The 17,689-nt window shown below is 52.8% G+C and overlaps 1 protein-coding gene across 8 annotated transcripts in view; it reads left to right on the top strand.

Annotated features, from left to right (window-relative positions):
- SIK3 (SIK family kinase 3) overlaps window positions 1-17,689 on the top strand; it is a gene marked incomplete at its 5' end in the record, with an annotated part of 92,326 nt that overhangs the window by 71,236 nt on the left and 3,401 nt on the right. For 5 of the 8 annotated variants that reach the window (XM_080366789.1, XM_080366788.1, XM_080366791.1 and 2 more), the window contains 11 exons: window positions 522-675; window positions 1,155-1,310; window positions 1,902-1,972; window positions 5,677-5,820; window positions 8,962-9,112; window positions 9,897-10,022; window positions 10,329-10,414; window positions 11,117-11,226; window positions 11,751-12,108; window positions 12,448-13,322; window positions 17,138-17,301. In XM_080366789.1, coding sequence (XP_080222915.1) covers window positions 522-675; window positions 1,155-1,310; window positions 1,902-1,972; window positions 5,677-5,820; window positions 8,962-9,112; window positions 9,897-10,022; window positions 10,329-10,414; window positions 11,117-11,226; window positions 11,751-12,108; window positions 12,448-13,322; window positions 17,138-17,301 — 2,395 coding nt within the window. The remainder of the gene's footprint in view (window positions 1-521; window positions 676-1,154; window positions 1,311-1,901; window positions 1,973-5,676; window positions 5,821-8,961; window positions 9,113-9,896; window positions 10,023-10,328; window positions 10,415-11,116; window positions 11,227-11,750; window positions 12,109-12,447; window positions 13,323-17,137; window positions 17,302-17,689) is intronic. The other 3 variants (XM_080366793.1, XM_080366792.1, XM_080366794.1) reach the window with 1 other exon arrangement.

Raw genomic sequence — 17,689 nt, 5'->3', positions numbered from 1 at the left:
TGGTATCCAGAACTTTGGTTTCCTGCTCCTGCTGTGAGTGGCTTGGAGTTATTTCTGCAAACTTGATTTTTGCTAGATGGAGAAGGAAATATAAGGTGTCTCTTTAGCAAAAGTGTTCTTTTAAATGTCCTAGCCCCATTGCGCAACTTGGTTAGTATTTCAGCTGAGGGTGAGGATGAGATGCTTTCCTCCCCTTCTTCCTGGTGAGCTCTGTGTAAGCTGTAGTGTCATTCACTGGTGTGCAAGCCAGTTTCTCACCTAAGCTGTGCTGCTGTCATGTCCTAGATGAAGTTTTCGTGATAAATACAATCTATGTTAATGCAAAGAGCTAGTTCTGGTAAATCTCAACTTGGAGGGGAAAAAGGGACAAATAAAAACCAAAGAGCAGCTTGGCTGTTCTCTGTGACCATTTTCCACAGCAATAAGAAGCCTTTTTGTGAAGGGAAGCTGAGTGCACTGGACCTGTGGGTGGTTCTCTGCGCATCGTGCTAATTCACCTGCCTATAAATGTGATTGCACAGGACGGAAGTCATGGAAGACCTGCAGAAGCTCCTGCCTGGCTTCCCCCGTGTCACTCCTCAGGCTCCATTCCTGCAGGTGACCCCGAATGTGAACTTCATGCACAATGTGCTGCCTAGGCAGAACCTGCAGCCCACGGGTCAGCTGGAGTACAAGGTACTGACCAATGCACATGTTCCCTGCTGTGGTCCGTGCTCCAGCAGCACGTGGGGGGTGTTCGTGCTTGCACTTGCTCACTCTATTTGCCAGTTCCTTGGTCTCCATAAGATTCAAGATGTATCTTCTTGCTGTCCTTTTAGGTATGATTCTAGTGGGTTCCTTAAATAGCTGAAGAATGAAAAACCACTGCACTATGAAATTAATTAATGGGCTGGGTAGAAATAGGACTGCACTTGCCTGGCTTTGGAGCTGCAGGTTGCAGCCTGTCTGGCAACTAAAGCACAGTGCAGGGAAATGGAGAGTTAAACACTACTGACGCTGCCCCTCTCTGCCCCACGTCAGCTCTGAGGTGTTGGTGCTATTCCTTAATCTCTCCTGAAGCCCAGAAGGCTTGTCTTCTCTCATGCCTGCGTGTCTGGGTTTGTGACCTTGAAGCTGCCATACAGGTTGATAACAGCACTGTCTGTGCTTCCCAGGAGCAGTCGCTGCTGCAGCCCCCCACCCTGCAGCTGCTGAATGGCATGGGTCCTCTGGGGCGGAGAGCATCAGATGGCGGAGCCAACATCCAGTTACACGCACAGCAACTGTTGAAACGTCCTCGAGGTCCATCTCCGCTCGTCACTATGACGCCAGTAAGTAGCAGAAGGAGAGAAGAGAATTGGTGGTGTGCTTATAAATATCTTCTCCCCCTGGCAGAGGCGACTGCCTCCAGGTCATAGCAGACAGAATAGCAGGCTCAGCCTGTAGCACTCTGGAAGCACTGCAGGGAGTGTGCCCACTTGCTTCTGAAGGTTCCCCACTCTGGGGCAGCAAGGTACTCTCTCCCTTTGTGGGAGAGTTGCTGTGCTCTCCTGTAGCCAGCAGCTGAGATGGCATTCTCTGGAATTGACACGGTGTTTGTGAACTATTTTTTTAACAGCTGCTTTTCTTCTCCTTTGCTGTTCTAATAGAGAAAACCGTACATTAATGCACATACTTTCATCCTTGGGGCACTTATATTAATGAACTTTACTGGTAGCACCAAAAGAAGCAGCAGCCTTGTAACAGGCAGTTTTGATTGGGGAAGGAATGCTGGAAAGGTTTCTTGGCCGAGTGTCCTTGGTGCTGCAGGAGACTGGACATATATCCTTGTGAAAGCTTGTTTAGGAAGGTCAGGTGTCCGCTGCATGGATGGGACCATGCTGACTGCTTTCTGGAACCCATGGCTTCTCTTATCTCTGCAGGCTGTCCCAGCTGTCACCCCTGTGGACGAGGAGAGCTCCGATGGGGAGCCAGATCAGGAAGCTGTGCAGAGGTAACTCCCAGTCTGTTCACATTTGCCCTTACTACCTCCAAGAGGCTCACCCTGTGGTGTTCCGCAGCTGAATTAAAACAAGCACAACCTCATCACAGGCAACAAAGTTGATTACAGCGAAGGCTCAACATTTCTCTTGTTTTTGTGGGTGTTGAGTACTGTGGGCAGTTACTCCTCTGACGCTGCTAGGTGCTTACAAAGCTGGATTCCCCCTGAAATGATCAGCTAATTGAGCAGTAGGTTCTCCAGAAACTCTGAAACTGCTAAATTTCTTTGCTTAGTGTGCACCAGCATGCAATACACACTAACCTGCAAAATGAGTGCTAAGTGATTCACCCCTCCCTGCTGAGTGATGGAGATTAGGAAGATCTCATCTGTGGCCTTGGGTGTCAATGCAGCTTTTGTATCAAGACATGCAGTAAACATCCAACTCTGATGCCTTAAACAAAGTGAGCTTGCTGGAAATAACAGCTACCTCTAGTTTCTGATTTCAGCAATAGGCCTTAAAATAGTCTGCTCCAATAAGGAAAGGATCATTAGATATCGGGCTGGAAACTTCCGTCCTCTTTGTCTGCTCCAAACACATACTAGGAGGCGGGTGGAATATGCTTGTACTTTCTCAATCCATGAAAACACTAACCATGTCCTTGCTAACATTTTCTTAGTAGCTTCTGCATAGTTTCTTCTCTGCTAACCAGCTGGTGCACTACGTGTGGTGGGTGTGGTTGTGGAGTGCTCCTACTTCCTACCTCAAACTTGAAAAGTTTTCTGGATTACCCCCCAACCCCGGTTTGTATGGGCTACCACCTCGAGTAAGGTAGTGTTTCCTCAGGGGCTGTGCTCAGGAGAAGGATTCAAACTGGGAGTTGGTGGCAGGCAGAGAAACGCTGGGCAGAAGTCGTACTCCAGAGCCTTCGCCAGCTCTTCTCCTTTCAGTGCTCCAGAGGGAAGGGGGATTTGAACGGTGGGTGTGTGCAGTGACAGATTGTGCAGAGTGTGCGCTTGAGGCTCCTTTTGCCTACCTGAGCTTAGAAGAAAGTCAAAGCTGGTACAAATGGAAGAACTCACTTCCAGCCCTACCTGAGTTGGCACAGAGCACGTCTTGTGTTTTCTGTGTAGCCTTATACTCTAATTCTTCACCACCCTCACCTTTGTGAGAGTGAGGACAGTATTTTCCAGCCTCATGAGCTGCTGTTCATCCACCGAGCCACAATACAGGGAAGGTACGTGCTTGTGACCTGCCCCAGCTGCAAGGCAGCATCATGAAAGAAATGAGACTGAGTCACAGTGCTGAGCAGATGAAGAGCATGCACACCAGGCACGGTGGGCCGCATTCAGGCCCTGTTAAGCTGCTGTACCCTAACTGTGTGCTGTCTTCCCTAGCAGGACTCGGGAACACGGACTCTGTACACAACTGTACACAAATGCACTGCCCAGACAGCTATTAAAAGCTGTAATTTAGGGCCCATAATGTCCACCTGACATTATGTCCAAGACTGGTAGACAGTCTTTCTGATTGCAAATCTGATTCTTGGCAAGGGCATCCCCTTGCCCGTGGACATCTTACCTGGACAGATTTGCACCTCTCCTATTCTAAAACCTAAGGTTTCAGTCAAGTCTCTTAAGTTAATGTGTAAGCTCAGCTGGAAACCTTTGGAAACCCCCCTGCAGTATTTTGTAGGTTGCAAGCCACTGCAACGTTCAGATCCCGCTGAAAGGCAGGTCTCCTTGGACCCAGAGGTCACTTGGCTGCTCTCGGCAGTGCTGCCCTTAGTCCTCTCATACCACACGTTCTTCTTCCACCAGATGGCCCAGAAAAAGCCCCGTCCAGGTTGTGTGTTAACTTGCTCTCCACCCCCTTATGTTGCAACATGTCAGCAGTCATCAGAGGGGAAGGGTAAATAGCATTAACATCAGGGACAGATGCAAATATTTAGCTTCTCAGAACACTGCTCCGGATGCTCTGTATGCAGCCACCAGTGAGCAGTTTTTGCCCTCCTTAATCTGACCTTGAAAAGAGAGCATAATCTTTTCTCTGTTCAGGGAACAGTCACATCTCCTTTGAGCTTTGGGAAACTTTCTTCCACCCAGAATGCTGTTATAGCTCATGATTGTTTTGTTCCCTGGAGGTTTGAAATAAAATGATCTTAGCAAACCACAACTGTAAAGCTCTTTGGGAAACTTTCCCTGTCTGCATCAGATGATTCTTAAACAGCTAATGGCACAGACTTTGGCAAGTTACCACAAGGCTAAGCACTTTTCATTCTGTTAACTTGCTGTCTTCTGCTTAAGTGGCTTCAGCAGCTAGCAAAGAGAGCCCGGGTTTGGAGAAGGCAACAACTTTATTGCTTGCTGCTCTTCTGTGCTTTGCCAGTTGAAGTTGCAGGGAGCCTTAGTAGAGGAAAAGAGCAAAGGTGAGAATTCCCTGTTAGTTCCCTGGTGTTGCTGTCCAAGTGATCTCTGTCACAGTTACCACAGCCACCCCGTCACTGGTTCACAAGAGTAGAAATAGTTGCGTTCGTAGGTGGGCATTCATCCCACCCGGCCTTGAGTGGGTGAAGTGCTAGCTCCCCTGCTCGTCACAAGCCAGGGCATCCTGGGTAGGTGCTTCATTTGTTATCTCTTCTGGCCCTGTGCCCCCAGCTGCTCTGAGCATTGCTGCAGCCAGTAGCTAGCAGCTCAGGGCAGCGGCCGTCAGAGCTGTGTGGCCCTTTGTCACATCCTTGCCAAAGCAGAGGCTCCGAGTTCAGCCCTGCACGCTCCCCCGGTCTTTAGAGGGTTTGCAGAAGGACTGCAGTCTCCCAGTTGGGATGCAGAGGATGCTTTGGTTTAAGCTGCTGTCCCTGGGCTCTGGTTTAAGAGGGGGGCTCAGCCTTAGTGCTGATGGCGCTGGCCCCAGAGGAAGGGACCCTCTTGCTGCTCCATTTCTCATGCTGATTTTGCCCGGTGAATCGCTGGGTGATTCCCAGCTCCCTGGAGAATGGAGCAGGGACTAGATGGCGCACTTGGGCTGGGCTGGGCACCAGCCCTTTCTCAGCAGAGCCCTTCTCATGTTCCTCAGGCAACCGGAGGCTCTACCCACCCGTAACCTCGGGTGGGGTGGCCCTCGTGCCCCCTTCCCCTGCTGACATGCTGGCTGCTGCTCACAGCTAGACGCAGGGCATCCTGGTGTAGGTCTGACAGGCAGAGGCCACCCTGCAAGGGGGCAGCTGAGCAGCCGCTCTGCTCTGCGCCTGTTCTCCAGCCGGCTCTTGCTAGGATTATCTGTGACTCGTCTTTTGGCTCCGTGCATGCAGCAGGCTTCCCCACGGCTCAGTGGGGCCTTGGGAGAGGGAGGCAGACCTGCTGTAGTGGAGTAAATCCACACTGAGGGCAGGTAGTCACCTGGGTATTCCCAAAGGGATATACCAGCGTTCCCCTTGAGAAGAAACGTGGCTTTCCTGCTGCGAATAGGAAGTGGCTGCTCTTTCCTTCTGAGGCTGGTGGTAGCACACAAGCAGCTGAAACTACACTTGTCCCTTAAGCCCTGAAAACCCAGTGATGTGATGGGCACGGGCAGTGTGTCTGTGGTGTGTTTCTCCCTGGTTGGTTCTGAGCACTGCAGCCAGCGTTCTTCCCTCCCATTTACTCTGGATTTTCTAACACTCCCTGTTTTTGGAGTACTCCCATCAGTCTCTTATAAAATGTGCTCCTGCTTGTTGCAGATACTTGGCAAATAGGTCAAAAAGGCACACTCTGGCAATGACCAACCCTACAGCTGAAATCCCTCCAGACTTGCAGAGGCAGCTAGGACAGCAGTCCTTCCGACCCCGGGCTTGGGCTCCACACCTGGTACCCGATCAGCACCGGTGAGTAATGGCACCGGCCGTTCGGGCAGCTTTGCGCCAGGAAACCTGCTCAGATGTCGTCTGGAATGGAGCACTGAGGACATCCCGCTTGGCAGGGAGGGGTGAGGAGGAGGAACAAGTACAAAGAGCAGACCCACAGAGCAGAGGGTGTCTGACCATGATGGGGACACTGGAGTTCTGTGCTGGCGTGGGCTCAGTGCCCACACAGATACAGGCAGCGTGGGGGCAGGAATCAGCTGGCTCTTCCCCTCCAGTCCCGTTTTCGTGGCTGAAGATGACTTGCCGGAATGGCTGCCATCGCATAAGGGTTGGGAATAAGCTATTCATTTCAAAGGAAAGCTTTTCTCTGTTGTAGTGGTAGGTGTCAAGTTAGCAGTAGGTAGCAGATTTTCTGCAGAATGTTTTCGGAGGCAGATGCAGGCAAAAGACTGCATCAAGAGTCATCTACACCACAGCTTAAAAACCTCACTGTTCTGCACCAGAGTTGTGTGTTTTGACTGCGAAGTCTCTTTGCAAAGCTCCTCAAGAGTCATTTTATTTCTAATCTGAATCCCTGATGGGAGTGATGTGGGGAAAGGAAGCTGGAGTGGGAAGAAGAAAATTGCAACGTCTGGGAAAGAGGGAACCTCTGCAGATTGGATCTAAACACACTCAAAATGCGTGGGTGGGGCACTCCTGATGGAGAGAGGGGTTAATTTGATGCAGGGTCCTTGCCACAGCAGCAAATGGGGGATGCTAGTGCTGCAGAGGGAGCTTAAAAACCAGCGCTCTGAACCTCTCAGTGCTGAGAGTGCAAACCAATTGCAAACTGCAGTTTGCTGCCTGTTGGTCTCAACTGTTGAGAAAGCAGTCGCCGGTAGGCTAGATTGGTGCTCGTGTTCAGTCTTTCAGCCAGCTCACACTGGCAGGCTTGACAAAGCGCTTTTTATTGTAGCCAGATACCTGCTGAGCTGAGCACTGATGTAATCAGCAGAGACAGGTGAACTCTGAGCAGACTGAGACAGTGCTAGTGCCACGCTGGAACTCCGGAAAACCAAGATAAGCACCTCTGTACCCTGAAGTTAGTCCCTCACAGAGGTGCTTGGGGGATGGGAGGAGCAGGAGGGGAAAGATTTCTAGGGTCACAGCTGGATAGGAGGAGGAGTGCAGCTTGCAAAACAACCAGAATGTGCTGTGTCCTGCTTTAAGGATTGCTTCAAATCATAAAGGTAAGCTGGGTCTCTCATGCACTGCAAGAACTGATTTTTTACACGAGCATTAAAACATGTCCTGTAAATACGTTGGTGTCACCTCTGCCTCTTGGCTTTGGAGTCCTGAGGCTGTTGCATCATGAGCAGGGTGGTATCTGCCCATTCCACCCTCTGTGTCAGTAACATGCTGTGAGCCTGCCTCGTGTTTTACCTGCAAAATCACAGAAACTTCATCTTACCATGGCCTAAACAGATTGCCCCGTGTTGTGTCCAAGACATGTATGGCACAGGAACCATTAGCAGTCCTGTGTCATCACATGAATAGACCGAAGTTATTGAATGGCAGGTGGGTTTTTATTTTAGCACCTAACAGGTTTTAAGCCATCTTCTTAAGTAGCACGTGGTTTTGGTCATTGGAACTTAGTAACTGAAAGCAGAACTGAAGTACCATAGTTGTACAAGGCAGGACAGTTGTTCTGCCTTGGCCCCGTGGATTTGGGAACCTCAGCATAATTTTATCTGTAACTTCTGCTTTCCATCACTACAGCAGATCAGATGGATCAGGACAATGGATGGAGTGGCAGCAAAAGGCAGGGGCACAGCACTGTCCTTGGAAGAAAGTTGTGTGTCATCTATAGAAACTAAAGTAGATCCTAAGGCAGACCAAGTGACAAGAACTGAACCCAGCATGCTGGAAATGGTCCAGCATAAGTCACCTTCTGATAAGGGGAAGCCTCTCCTGGAGAAACCATTTCACTTGGTGAAACGGGCTTCAGGAAAGCTGTGCTCAGAGTAGCCACAGCAGTGACTTGCCTGCAGTAATGTGGTTCAGGGCCACACCAGTGTGCAGCCAGATGGGCTCCTGTCGGGTTTAGTGCCAGGATGTCAGCAGTGCTGTCAAGACCATGTCTCCGTGAGCTTCTCACAGACAAAGGCTGCTGTTGGAGCCTGTACCATGAAGAATACTCCATGTTTGCTGGGTTTTATAGATTGCATTTGCACAGGAACCATTAGTGCAGGCAGAGAAACCTGATTTTCTTTGTTGTAAGACACAGTGACGTGTATGGAAAGTTAGCTTTGCTAATGGTAGCACAGGTTGCACCTAATGGCAGGGCAGGAGCTTAGTGCTTGACTTTGATAATGGGGAGCACCAACTCTGGGAGAAAACAGCTCCTGAAAAAAATTTGGCTCCCTCTGATGGTGAAGAGGAAACCTCATTGTGAAGGGAAGGTGCTTGTAGTGCCTTGGGCACGGTTGCCTCCAAGACTGGCTGTGTCTGCTTTTCAAATGTCCCCATTCTGATCACCGAGTGCCAAGCATCCGGGCAGCTGGGAGGCTCTGCCTGTGAAGTGACAGCTTGGTTAATGCATTAGAAAGATTTCCCCTACTGTGCAGAGTTACGTCCCTGCCCTCTTTCTTTTTTTGATTCAGTGCATCTCTAAGCACAGATGCCAGCCCCCCTTCCTCCTCAGAGGCTGCAGAACGCTCAGGCTCCTTTCTCCATGTGCCCCTCCTGTTTTCCACAGGCATCGGTTGTAGTCAGGGGCCCTGGGGAGCTGGAAGGCTCAGGAAGTGGCAACTGAAGAGGGGGATTTCAGATGTTTATGGTGCTGAATGGTTTCCGTAACCCTTTTCCATCTGAGGGATAGATCCATCTGAGGGATAGATCCATCTGTATGGGTGGACAGTGAGTTGCTGCCCATCTGGAGTCTGGTTTCGGGCTGAGTCGTCTCCAGCCTTAAAACACGTTCATCTGCCCAGGCACTGAGGATACTCAGTAACCCTGTTTCCTGTTCATGGTAATGATGGCACTTCATTTCTTGATCTAAAACATGGTTTATTCTGGGTGAGTGGGCAGGTAGAACTTGGCATGGCTGGTGTATATTACATGTCTCTGCACCAGAGCTTGTTTTTTTGCTGGCATCACTAACCCACTTCCCCATGTGTTCAGTTCTATTTACAAGGACTCAAATACGCTGCACCTCCCCACTGAACGCTTCTCCCCGGTTCGGCGCTTCTCTGATGGTGCTGCCAGCATCCAGGCTTTCAAAGCCCACCTGGAGAAGATGGGCAATAACAGTAGCATCAAACAGCTTCAGCAGGTAAGGGAGGGGTGGGGGTCCTCAAAAGAGCCTCTCCAACGGCTTCTTATTGCCTTAGCCTTGCTGCCTCAGGGGGCAAAGAGTGAAATCTTCACTGCTAATGGCTGAGGACGCGCAGTGGTGCCTTTCCCTCTGTATATCTGCAGCAACCCTGCTGAGTGTCCTCTAAACGTATGTTCTGTTTGCCTGCAGGCCAGGAGCCTTGGGGGCTTCCACCCCCCTTTTTCTGGGGAGCAGATCACATGCATCGCCGTGCGTGGGCTGTTCAGCCTGCCCTCGCAGGTCCCGCCAGCACTGTCAGGCTGTGGCTGCTGCTCTCCCACACTTTATGTGGCAGTAGAGTTTTGGGGCTGTTCCAGGGTGTCCTGGGAAAAGGGCAGTTCCTACCACCAGAGTTTTGGAGTGTATTGTACGCTCTTCCCGATGCAGCCAGAGCACGTCCTATCAATGGCTTGAGCAGGATTCGGCCCCAGGACAGGACTTTCACCTTGCAACACAGCAGAAATATGAGATGCTCTTTTGACCTTGAAGTTACCATTACTAGAGCTTTGTGTTTGCATTTTTAAGGGAATGTAACGGTACCAGCGCTTGGTGTCACGTGCACTCATTTCTGTTGTCTAAGGCTTGAGCTAGCCATCTTATCACACTGATTCTGTCAAGTTAAATGGATTAGGATTTCTTTACTGGCTTTTTCAGATGGGTAGGCTGCAGAGAGTGCCTTTTTGCACAGCAAGCGTGCCGTGCACGAAAAGGTCACTTAAAGGGTGCATCGGATCCATTACAGGAGTGTGAGCAGCTTCAGAAGATGTATGGTGGGCACATGGATGAGAGGACGCTGGAGAAGACACAGCAGCAGCACATGTTGTACCAGCAGGAGCAGCACCATCAGATTCTTCATCAGCAGATTCAGGTACTGGAGCCTGAGCCAGACCTTCTGAAGGCTCAGCTGTGTCTTCCCGCATTGCTGCAGATGCAGCTACTGAGCGGGTCCCAGAGGGGTTGAGGAGGGTACTTTGCTCGGCTTGCTGTAGTGAAAAGCAAGCCTGAAGGACGTCAGCAATGATGTTTGCACAGCTGCTGCGATAGCCAGAGCTGCAGTGAGGGACTGAGAATTTGGTGAATATGTCCTACTTCGCCAGTCAGTGTTTTCTAAATTTTCTAGTTGAGGCATTGTTGATTGCAAACACTTTGTTTTTTCTTCTGGTGCCTGGTTCAGGACTGTATCCGGCCACCCCAGCCGTCTCCACCCTTGCAAGCTCCCTGTGAAAACCAGCCAGCTCTGCTCACTCATCAGCTTCAGAGGTAAAAGAACGGCTTTAGCGAAGCTCTGGGGAATGGGGTTTGCTCTTACTCAAGCCCAGGGATGAGCACTTAGGAGAGTCCAGGGCCGAGCTGGAAGTGTATAAAGTTAGAATAGCATAGCCAGTTCCCAGGTGAATGTGCCTGGTCCTCTTAGCTGGATTCTGTCTGAAGGAATTTTAGAAGCAGAGAAACATGATGCAAAGGCACAAACCTGCTTTCAACAGATGATTGACAGTTCTGCCTTTTGACCAGCTTAAACATGTTATTACCTTCAGTAGCCAATTCCTCTCATGCTTTCTACTCAGAGCTGCTGCTGGGTGTCTCTTACCTTCTCAGGCTTTTGGTTAGGTAACCGTCCTTGGCTTCAGCACCCTGACTTGTAGATGAGGTGGGCTGACCTGTGGGAAGGGAGAAAGGAGGGTTTCTCACTGGCCACAGTGAGTCAGGAGGCGAGCCTGGGCTGTATTATGCCCGGGTTTCTGTTGTAGCCACTGGGCTATGCTTACTACCTATGTGACTTAGGCAAGTCCAGTGGCTCTCAGAAGAGAAACCAAGCTGTAAAGAGCTTGGGATCCCAAGCAAGGGCTGTGTGGTGTTTATTTAAAACAAGAGAAACGCAACATTTGGCATCAGCTCTCCCAGTTGAAAAGGCATCTTAATGAGGAGCAGACATGATGAAAAGGTGCTTGTTTCTCTGCGTAGGTTGCGGATCCAGCCATCCAGCCCGCCCCCGAACCACCCTAATAACCATCTCTTCAGGCAACCAAACAGCAGCCCACCTCCCGTGAGCAGCAGTGTGCTCCAGCCCCACGGTAAGCGCTGACGGTTCACCGAGCCATCTGTGCTCCTCTGGGTGGGCCACTTGGCAGAACCGTATGGTCCTACCAAACCTCCGGGAAAACTGTGGGGGGGTGCCGGGGGCTTCAGTTCCCCCCTGCGGCCCAGTCCTTGCGCGGTTTGCTGATGATGTAAAAGATCCTCCATCTGGCAGCAAGGGCTTGTGTTGTTGAGAGCTTGTGAGGAGCTGCCAGCTGGAATGTGCTGTTGGGTTTCTTGTCATAAGATCCTTCCTTATCGCTCCCGGGGGTGGGGAGGAAGGGCTGATATTCTTGGGTTTATGCAAATCACTGTCAGCTCCGCTTTGTTTCTCTTTCTGTGCAAGGGGCTCTTGCTGTGACCTTTGCACGCTGGCACAGCATGACAGAGCAGTCGGGAGCAGTGCTCCTCAGCACCCGCCGGGACTCCCAGTATGGCCCAGAAGAGCAGCAGCTCCCATGCAGGGCAGAGCTCGTTCCCGAGCCTCGGCACAGGTGCTGAGGGTCTTTGTTCCTTGTAGGTGCCGCCTCCCAGTCCCAGTTCCAAGGGATGCCATCCCACAACACAATCTTCCCGCAGTCTGGTAACTGTTCCCCTCCCCCAAACATGGGGCTGACGTGCCTGGGCCTGCAGCAGCAGTCACAGCCTCAGCAGGTCACTATCCAAGTGCAGGAGCCCGGCGACATGGTCAGCAACAACCTCCTGCAAGGGGCCTCTGTGGCCGGGCAGGGCATGTCCTCCCACGCGCGGGGCATGCCCATCAGCCCCAGCGCCAACCAGATCCAGATGCAGCACCGTGCTAACCTGATGGCCTCCCTCACCTACGGCCACAGGCAGCTGTCCAAGCAGCTCAGTGCCGACAGCGCCGAGTCGCACAGGTAAGGCCACCAGCCGTCCCTGCACCGCTTCCCCCCAGCTGGGAGCAGGGAGGAAGAGAAGAGGGCGGGCATCTCGGGGTGAGACGTGCTTTCCTCACCACCCTAGGACTGTGCCGCGCTGGTTTTGGGAGCAAGCTGTCTCCTTGCCCCTGGGCAGCAGTTCCCAAGCCAGGTCAGAGCTCTGACAGTCTGCCAGGCTGCTGCATTCGCGTGCCTTAGGAAGCAGCTCCTGCCCGGGAGCAGCTCTGTCTGCCTCCTGAGCAGACAAGGCAGCCCAGCATGCCAGGCCGAGCCGGAGCTGCTGCAGTGCAGTCACTCGCTCTTTTCTGTTCTTTGCAGTCTGAACGTGAGCAGGTATCCCCCCGCCAACTACGACCAGGTGCACTTACACCCCCACCTGTTCCCAGAGCAGCCTCGCGTTTCCCCCAGCAGCTACAGCCCATCGGGAGGAGTTGGGTTTCCTGCAGCTCAGCAAGCTCTGAAAGTCCCGCAGCTTGACCAGTATCCCAGTTTCCCTCAAAATGCACATCAGCAACAGCAGCACTACACCGCATCGGCACTACAGCAAGCACTGTTGTCCCCAACACCTCCCGACTACAGCCGACACCAGCAGGTACCGCACATCCTCCAGGGACTGCTTTCTCCCCGGCACTCTCTCACGGGGCACACGGACATGCGGCTGCCCCAGGCAGAATTTGCACAGCTCATCAAGCGGCGGCAGCAACAGCAGCAGCAGCAAGAATTTCAAGAGTTGTTCAGGCATATGAGCCAAGGGGATGCTGGGAATATGGGCCCCAGCGTGGGACAGAACCTCTCGGAGCGCCAGTCGTTGTCTTTGCCTTATCAGAGTGCTGATGCGTACCACCCACAGAACAGCCCCCAACATCTCTTAAAAATCAGGGCACAAGAATGTATCCAGCAGGTACCTGCGTCAGTGCCGCCGCACGGATACGTACACCAGCCAGCCCTGTTCCATTCGGAGAGCATGGAGGAGGACTGCGCATGCGAGGGTGCCAGGGACAGCTTTCCAGACAGTAAGAGTTCAAACACATTGACCAAAGGTTGCCACGAGACCCCTCTGCTTGTAAATGCAGGAGGGCACGGGGACCCAGAATCTTTGCTAGGAACTGCTAATCACGCGCAGGAGTTGGGGACGCATCAATACAGACATCAGCCCGCTGCTGGATTCAGTAGGAATAAGGTGCCCAGCAGAGGTAAGGCTTCCAGCCGCTCGCGTAGGCGAAACAAACGCTCTTCCGTGCTGGCTGCGTGCCACCTGCCTTCCCGCCGGAGGACACCGTCTCTACCCAGCACGGCAAGGGTTTCGTGACATACTTTGCATAGCACGGAATTACCTAGATTCTTGGCTTTTGTGGCCTGAAGTAAATTGCAGGCATAGTCTCTCTAATAAACAGTGTTAAATAAGAAGGGAACCCGATCGGCTGCTTCTCTTTGGAATTTGACCTACTTCTGCAGGCAGGTAAAGACCAGCTGCCAGAGCACCGCCATCTTCTCGGGGATGCTGTGTGCTCTCAATGTGTTTGCTCTCGTTGGCGATGTTCCCCATCCTGTGTAAACAACAGGCTAGAAACAGTTGAGTTGTTAGCGTACCCCTAACTGTAGCAGAGGATTCCTTCTCTTGAGAACAGACCCTCGAGTCCAGGCTTTGCTACAGCTTCCGCAAACGTGCACAGCAGGAGTGGTGGTAAATGTCTCGCGGCTGAGGCTGCCTTGCAGCAGCTCCCCTGGCGCTTTGGGAAGCAGCAGCAGCAAGGCTCTAGCTCTGCTTGAACTAGAAGGGGTTGATTCTGAAGAAAGTGAGTTTAAACTTGCCATTAGCGTCTGAAGACCTTTCCTGCTAGTTGGAAGCAGTTGCGCCTTTGCTCCTCGGTGGCTGCGTTGGCAGCGGTGTGCTGTAAGAAATTCCTGCCTGAGCTGTAATTACAGGCCTTCTCTGCATGAAAAACACCATCCTAGCCCCTTGCTAAGAGGGCTTTGAAGAGAGGCTTTCCAGGCTGAGCTGGGCGGATCAGTATTCACTGCGGGGCTGAGTTGTGCTGGTCTGCAGCCATCAGCTTGCCCTTGGCACAGAGGACCCTACTGGGGAGGAGCAGTGTCCAGGGCACAGGAGGCATGGCTTTGTTTGGGGACACAGCACGGGTTTGTTGGGAAAGTACTGGGTTGGAACAGACTGGCTCAGAGGGCAGAGCTGGCATGCCAAGCCCTGGCCCCCCAGAGAGCAGGCTGGGGGTAGGGACAAGGCACGGCTGTTTTGCAGTAGTCTTAGATTTTGGATTACCAAGGTGTTTGCTCTTGGACCGCAGGTTTCCCTGTGGTGCTTGAAGCACGAGAGGGGAGAAGCACCCCAGGTTAATCAGAGGTTGGAAGCTCTGGAGGTGCATTTTGTTCCGAATCATGAGTTTGCATCATAATACTGTAGACTGTTAGATGAACAACAAGTTTTAATGAAGTCCGAAGCTGAATTTCTGTCCCCATAATGGTGCTAGAGCCAGTTACACAAGGGCAAAGGACTTTAGCCTATAAGACTTCGTAAATGAGTAAAAGCAAGTAAATGTTTACAAATAGTATTGTGTAAGCCCTTCTGACAGGCTGTTTGTAGGGCTCATGTAGTAAGCTATGTCCTGAGATGTGACCGCTTGCACTGCTTTCCTCCTAGCGCTTCAATAACCCACTTGGAATCAGGCCTGCACTGCTTCGGTTCCAGGCAGGGTTGACATCTGAGCTGCCTAGGTGCCCGTACCTACGGTTAAATCCTACAAAACCTCGGTGAACGTGCCGCTAGCATGCCGGTGCTTTGCCTCACCCGTGTGTAGCCCAGCTCCAGCGTTCCCCAGCACACCGTGCGCAGGCACCGGGGGATGAGCGGGGAGACTTGCCCTGGCTGAGCGTAGCTCCTCTCCCTGTGCTGGTGCTGGCAGCTGGGCTTTCTCACCCACATCCCTGGGTTCTCCTGTTATTTTCCCTATGCTGTGTTGTAAGACTGCAGCTTCTCTTGAGACGGGGTGTATCTTCCCTTGTGCCCCGGCTCACCAAGTGTATTTTCCCTGGAGCGGGGTGTAACTTTGCAGTGACTTGGGAGTATTTGTGCCTTCTAAGGGAGCGCGTTGACCCTGATCAAAAAGCCCTGGCTTGTCTGTTGAGCATCTGCTGGAGATGGCAGCTGGTGACTGCGAGAGTGTCAACCAAGTCTGTGTTTAGGATGTGACTAAACCACTTTTGAACGACTTTGCTCCAGTTTTACTCCAACCTAGCCGTCACAGGGCTGGGAATGCTGCCCATGGGAAACCTGCCTCTCCTCAGCACTGAAGGAGCTGAGCTGGCGGCGGTGGTCCTGCCCGCGGTGCCAGTGTCACATGCCTCACCGACACAAAGGCCGCCTGGCGCAGGAGCCCGTCCCCTATGGATGCAGGGATGAAAGGCTTTCCTGCCGCGGGTTCGGGCTGCTGGAGCAGGGTTGGGGCGAGTAAGGGAGCGTGAATTCAGGCTGTCCTGTCCCTCAGCCTGAGCCACGTCCCCAGAGGTGCTGTGCTGGCAGCGGGAAGCGTGCAGTTGTATTTTGGGCCCAGGCCATTCCAGGCTAAGGGGACTTGCCCCATCGTGCCTTGTTGCCTGCAGCGCAGGGGCCGGTGCCGGGGCTCGCTGCTGGGCCTGGCTGCCGGAGCACTTCGGCACCAGGGCTGTTTGTGGAGCTGGAGAAGCAGGCTGTTGGCCCAAACAACTGTTCCCACAGTTGGAGCGGCGTCCCGAGCAGTGTGTGGGTGGCACTGCTCCGCCAACATCTGTTACTTCATGTTTTCCTTCTCGCTTTTCCGGGAAAGCTGACTGTTAACCGCACGTAACCCCACGGTTGTGCAAAGGAAGGAGGAGGCTGGCTGCATCGCTTCTGCCCCGGGACGGGGCTCCTGCAGAACCGCCATGTCTCTGAGGGTGGAAGGGCATTGGGAGCGGCGTGCTGGCCGAGCAGCATGGAGAGCGCGGGTGGCAGACTGCGCCTGGGACGGGGTCTCGTTTGGATCCTGGTGACTTTATGGACAGGTCTCTGTGGGGAGCATCTTTCTGGCATCTCGCAGCTGCAGTCCCAGCCAGGAGGTGCAGTGTCCCAGCACAGCAGCAGATTGCTTCCTGCTGGCTGGAGCGCCACGAAAGCCGATAGCTCTGGCCAGGGAGCCTACCTGCAGCTGTGTCATTTCAGGGCGGCTCCCCAGTGCTCACGGCCACGTCTGCGTGTTTGTGCTCCACAGGGCTACTCGCTGAGAGCGAGCTGTTTATGTACATCAAACCCGATGATAGGCTTCTCCACACCTCAGGACTTTATTCAAAACATCGTGTACTTGATGACGAGAGGTTTTGCTTGATAGGAATGTAGCCTTTACCCTCGATCATAAGAGCTTGCAGTGCAGATGGACTTTGCCAGGCAGAACACTCATGTACTCCTACAGCCAGATTGTAGGAGGGCAGGGAGAAGTCATCTGATAAAAGCGAACATCCTGGCCAACTCTTCCAGCAAGATTATGTTGCTTACAATTGCCAAAGGGCCGTGCTAGAACGTCCCGTGTTGTAGGCTGGGGAGATGCTTCTCCCTCCTCTCTTGTGTAATGATGTGAGCAATGCAGGGAGGAGAGTGGAGGGCGAGCTCGGGCTTGAGGGGAAGGCGGTGGTGCTGGGAGGCAGTCAGAAAGGGTCTGGTTCCTGTGCTGTGGTGGTGTTTTTGTAGACCTGATTGGAGGCAACTAGCGTTGGGATCTTTTGGGATCTTCAATGCTGAAGGGAGAAGCCTACCCAAGTGCCATTGGGGGGGTGGGGGGTGAGGGTGCTGGTGCTGCATCACCTCAACAAGAGCAGCTGGGGGTCCCTATCCACATGGCCAGCAGCATGCTGGTCCGACAGCGATGGGTGTTGGTTTGTGCCATCTCATCTCAGACCCACAGTTTTGCGGTGGCGCGCGTCGTTGAGAGCTGCAGGTTCCTTGTACTAATCTGTTGTTCTTCTGTCCTGTCTGATTTTCAAGAGTCCATCGTAGGGAACTGTATGGACAGGAGTTCCCCCGGCCAAGCGATGCAGGTGCCTGACCACAACGGACTGGGCTACCCTGTGCGACCCGCCTCCAGCGAGCACCCGCGGCCCAGGACCCTGCAGAGACATCACACCATTCAGAACAGTGATGATGCCTACGTAGGTTTGAAGAAACCTGTGCCCGGCAGGGCTTCAGCCAGTGCAGACCTTCCTCGATGTGTGTGGGTTACGTACAGGGTGTCCTACAGCAGAGGCAGCGCCCGGCTCTGCGGGGCTGCTGGGGTTGAAAAGCTGTGGGGGATGCTTTGGTTGGCACATCATGTTTGCTTGATACCGAAAATGTTTTAGCAGAGACCGATGTGGGAATGCTCCTCCTTCGCCAGTCTGCCCCAGGGCCGCTCGCTTCTGTAGCTGTGGCATCTCTTCTTTTCCCTTCAAGGACCTTCTGATGAAACAGTCTGGGCTGCTGCAGGCCTGGCTCTGGCTGCTGAGGACGGCAGGCCGTCCAGGCTTTGCAGACACACCGAGCCCGGCTTTCAGTTCTGCA

This window comes from Falco punctatus (assembly GCF_963210335.1).
Source record: "Falco punctatus genome assembly, chromosome: 16".
In the NCBI taxonomy this organism is placed as follows: Eukaryota; Metazoa; Chordata; class Aves; order Falconiformes; family Falconidae; genus Falco; species Falco punctatus.
This window is presented reverse-complemented; position numbering and strand designations above follow the sequence as displayed.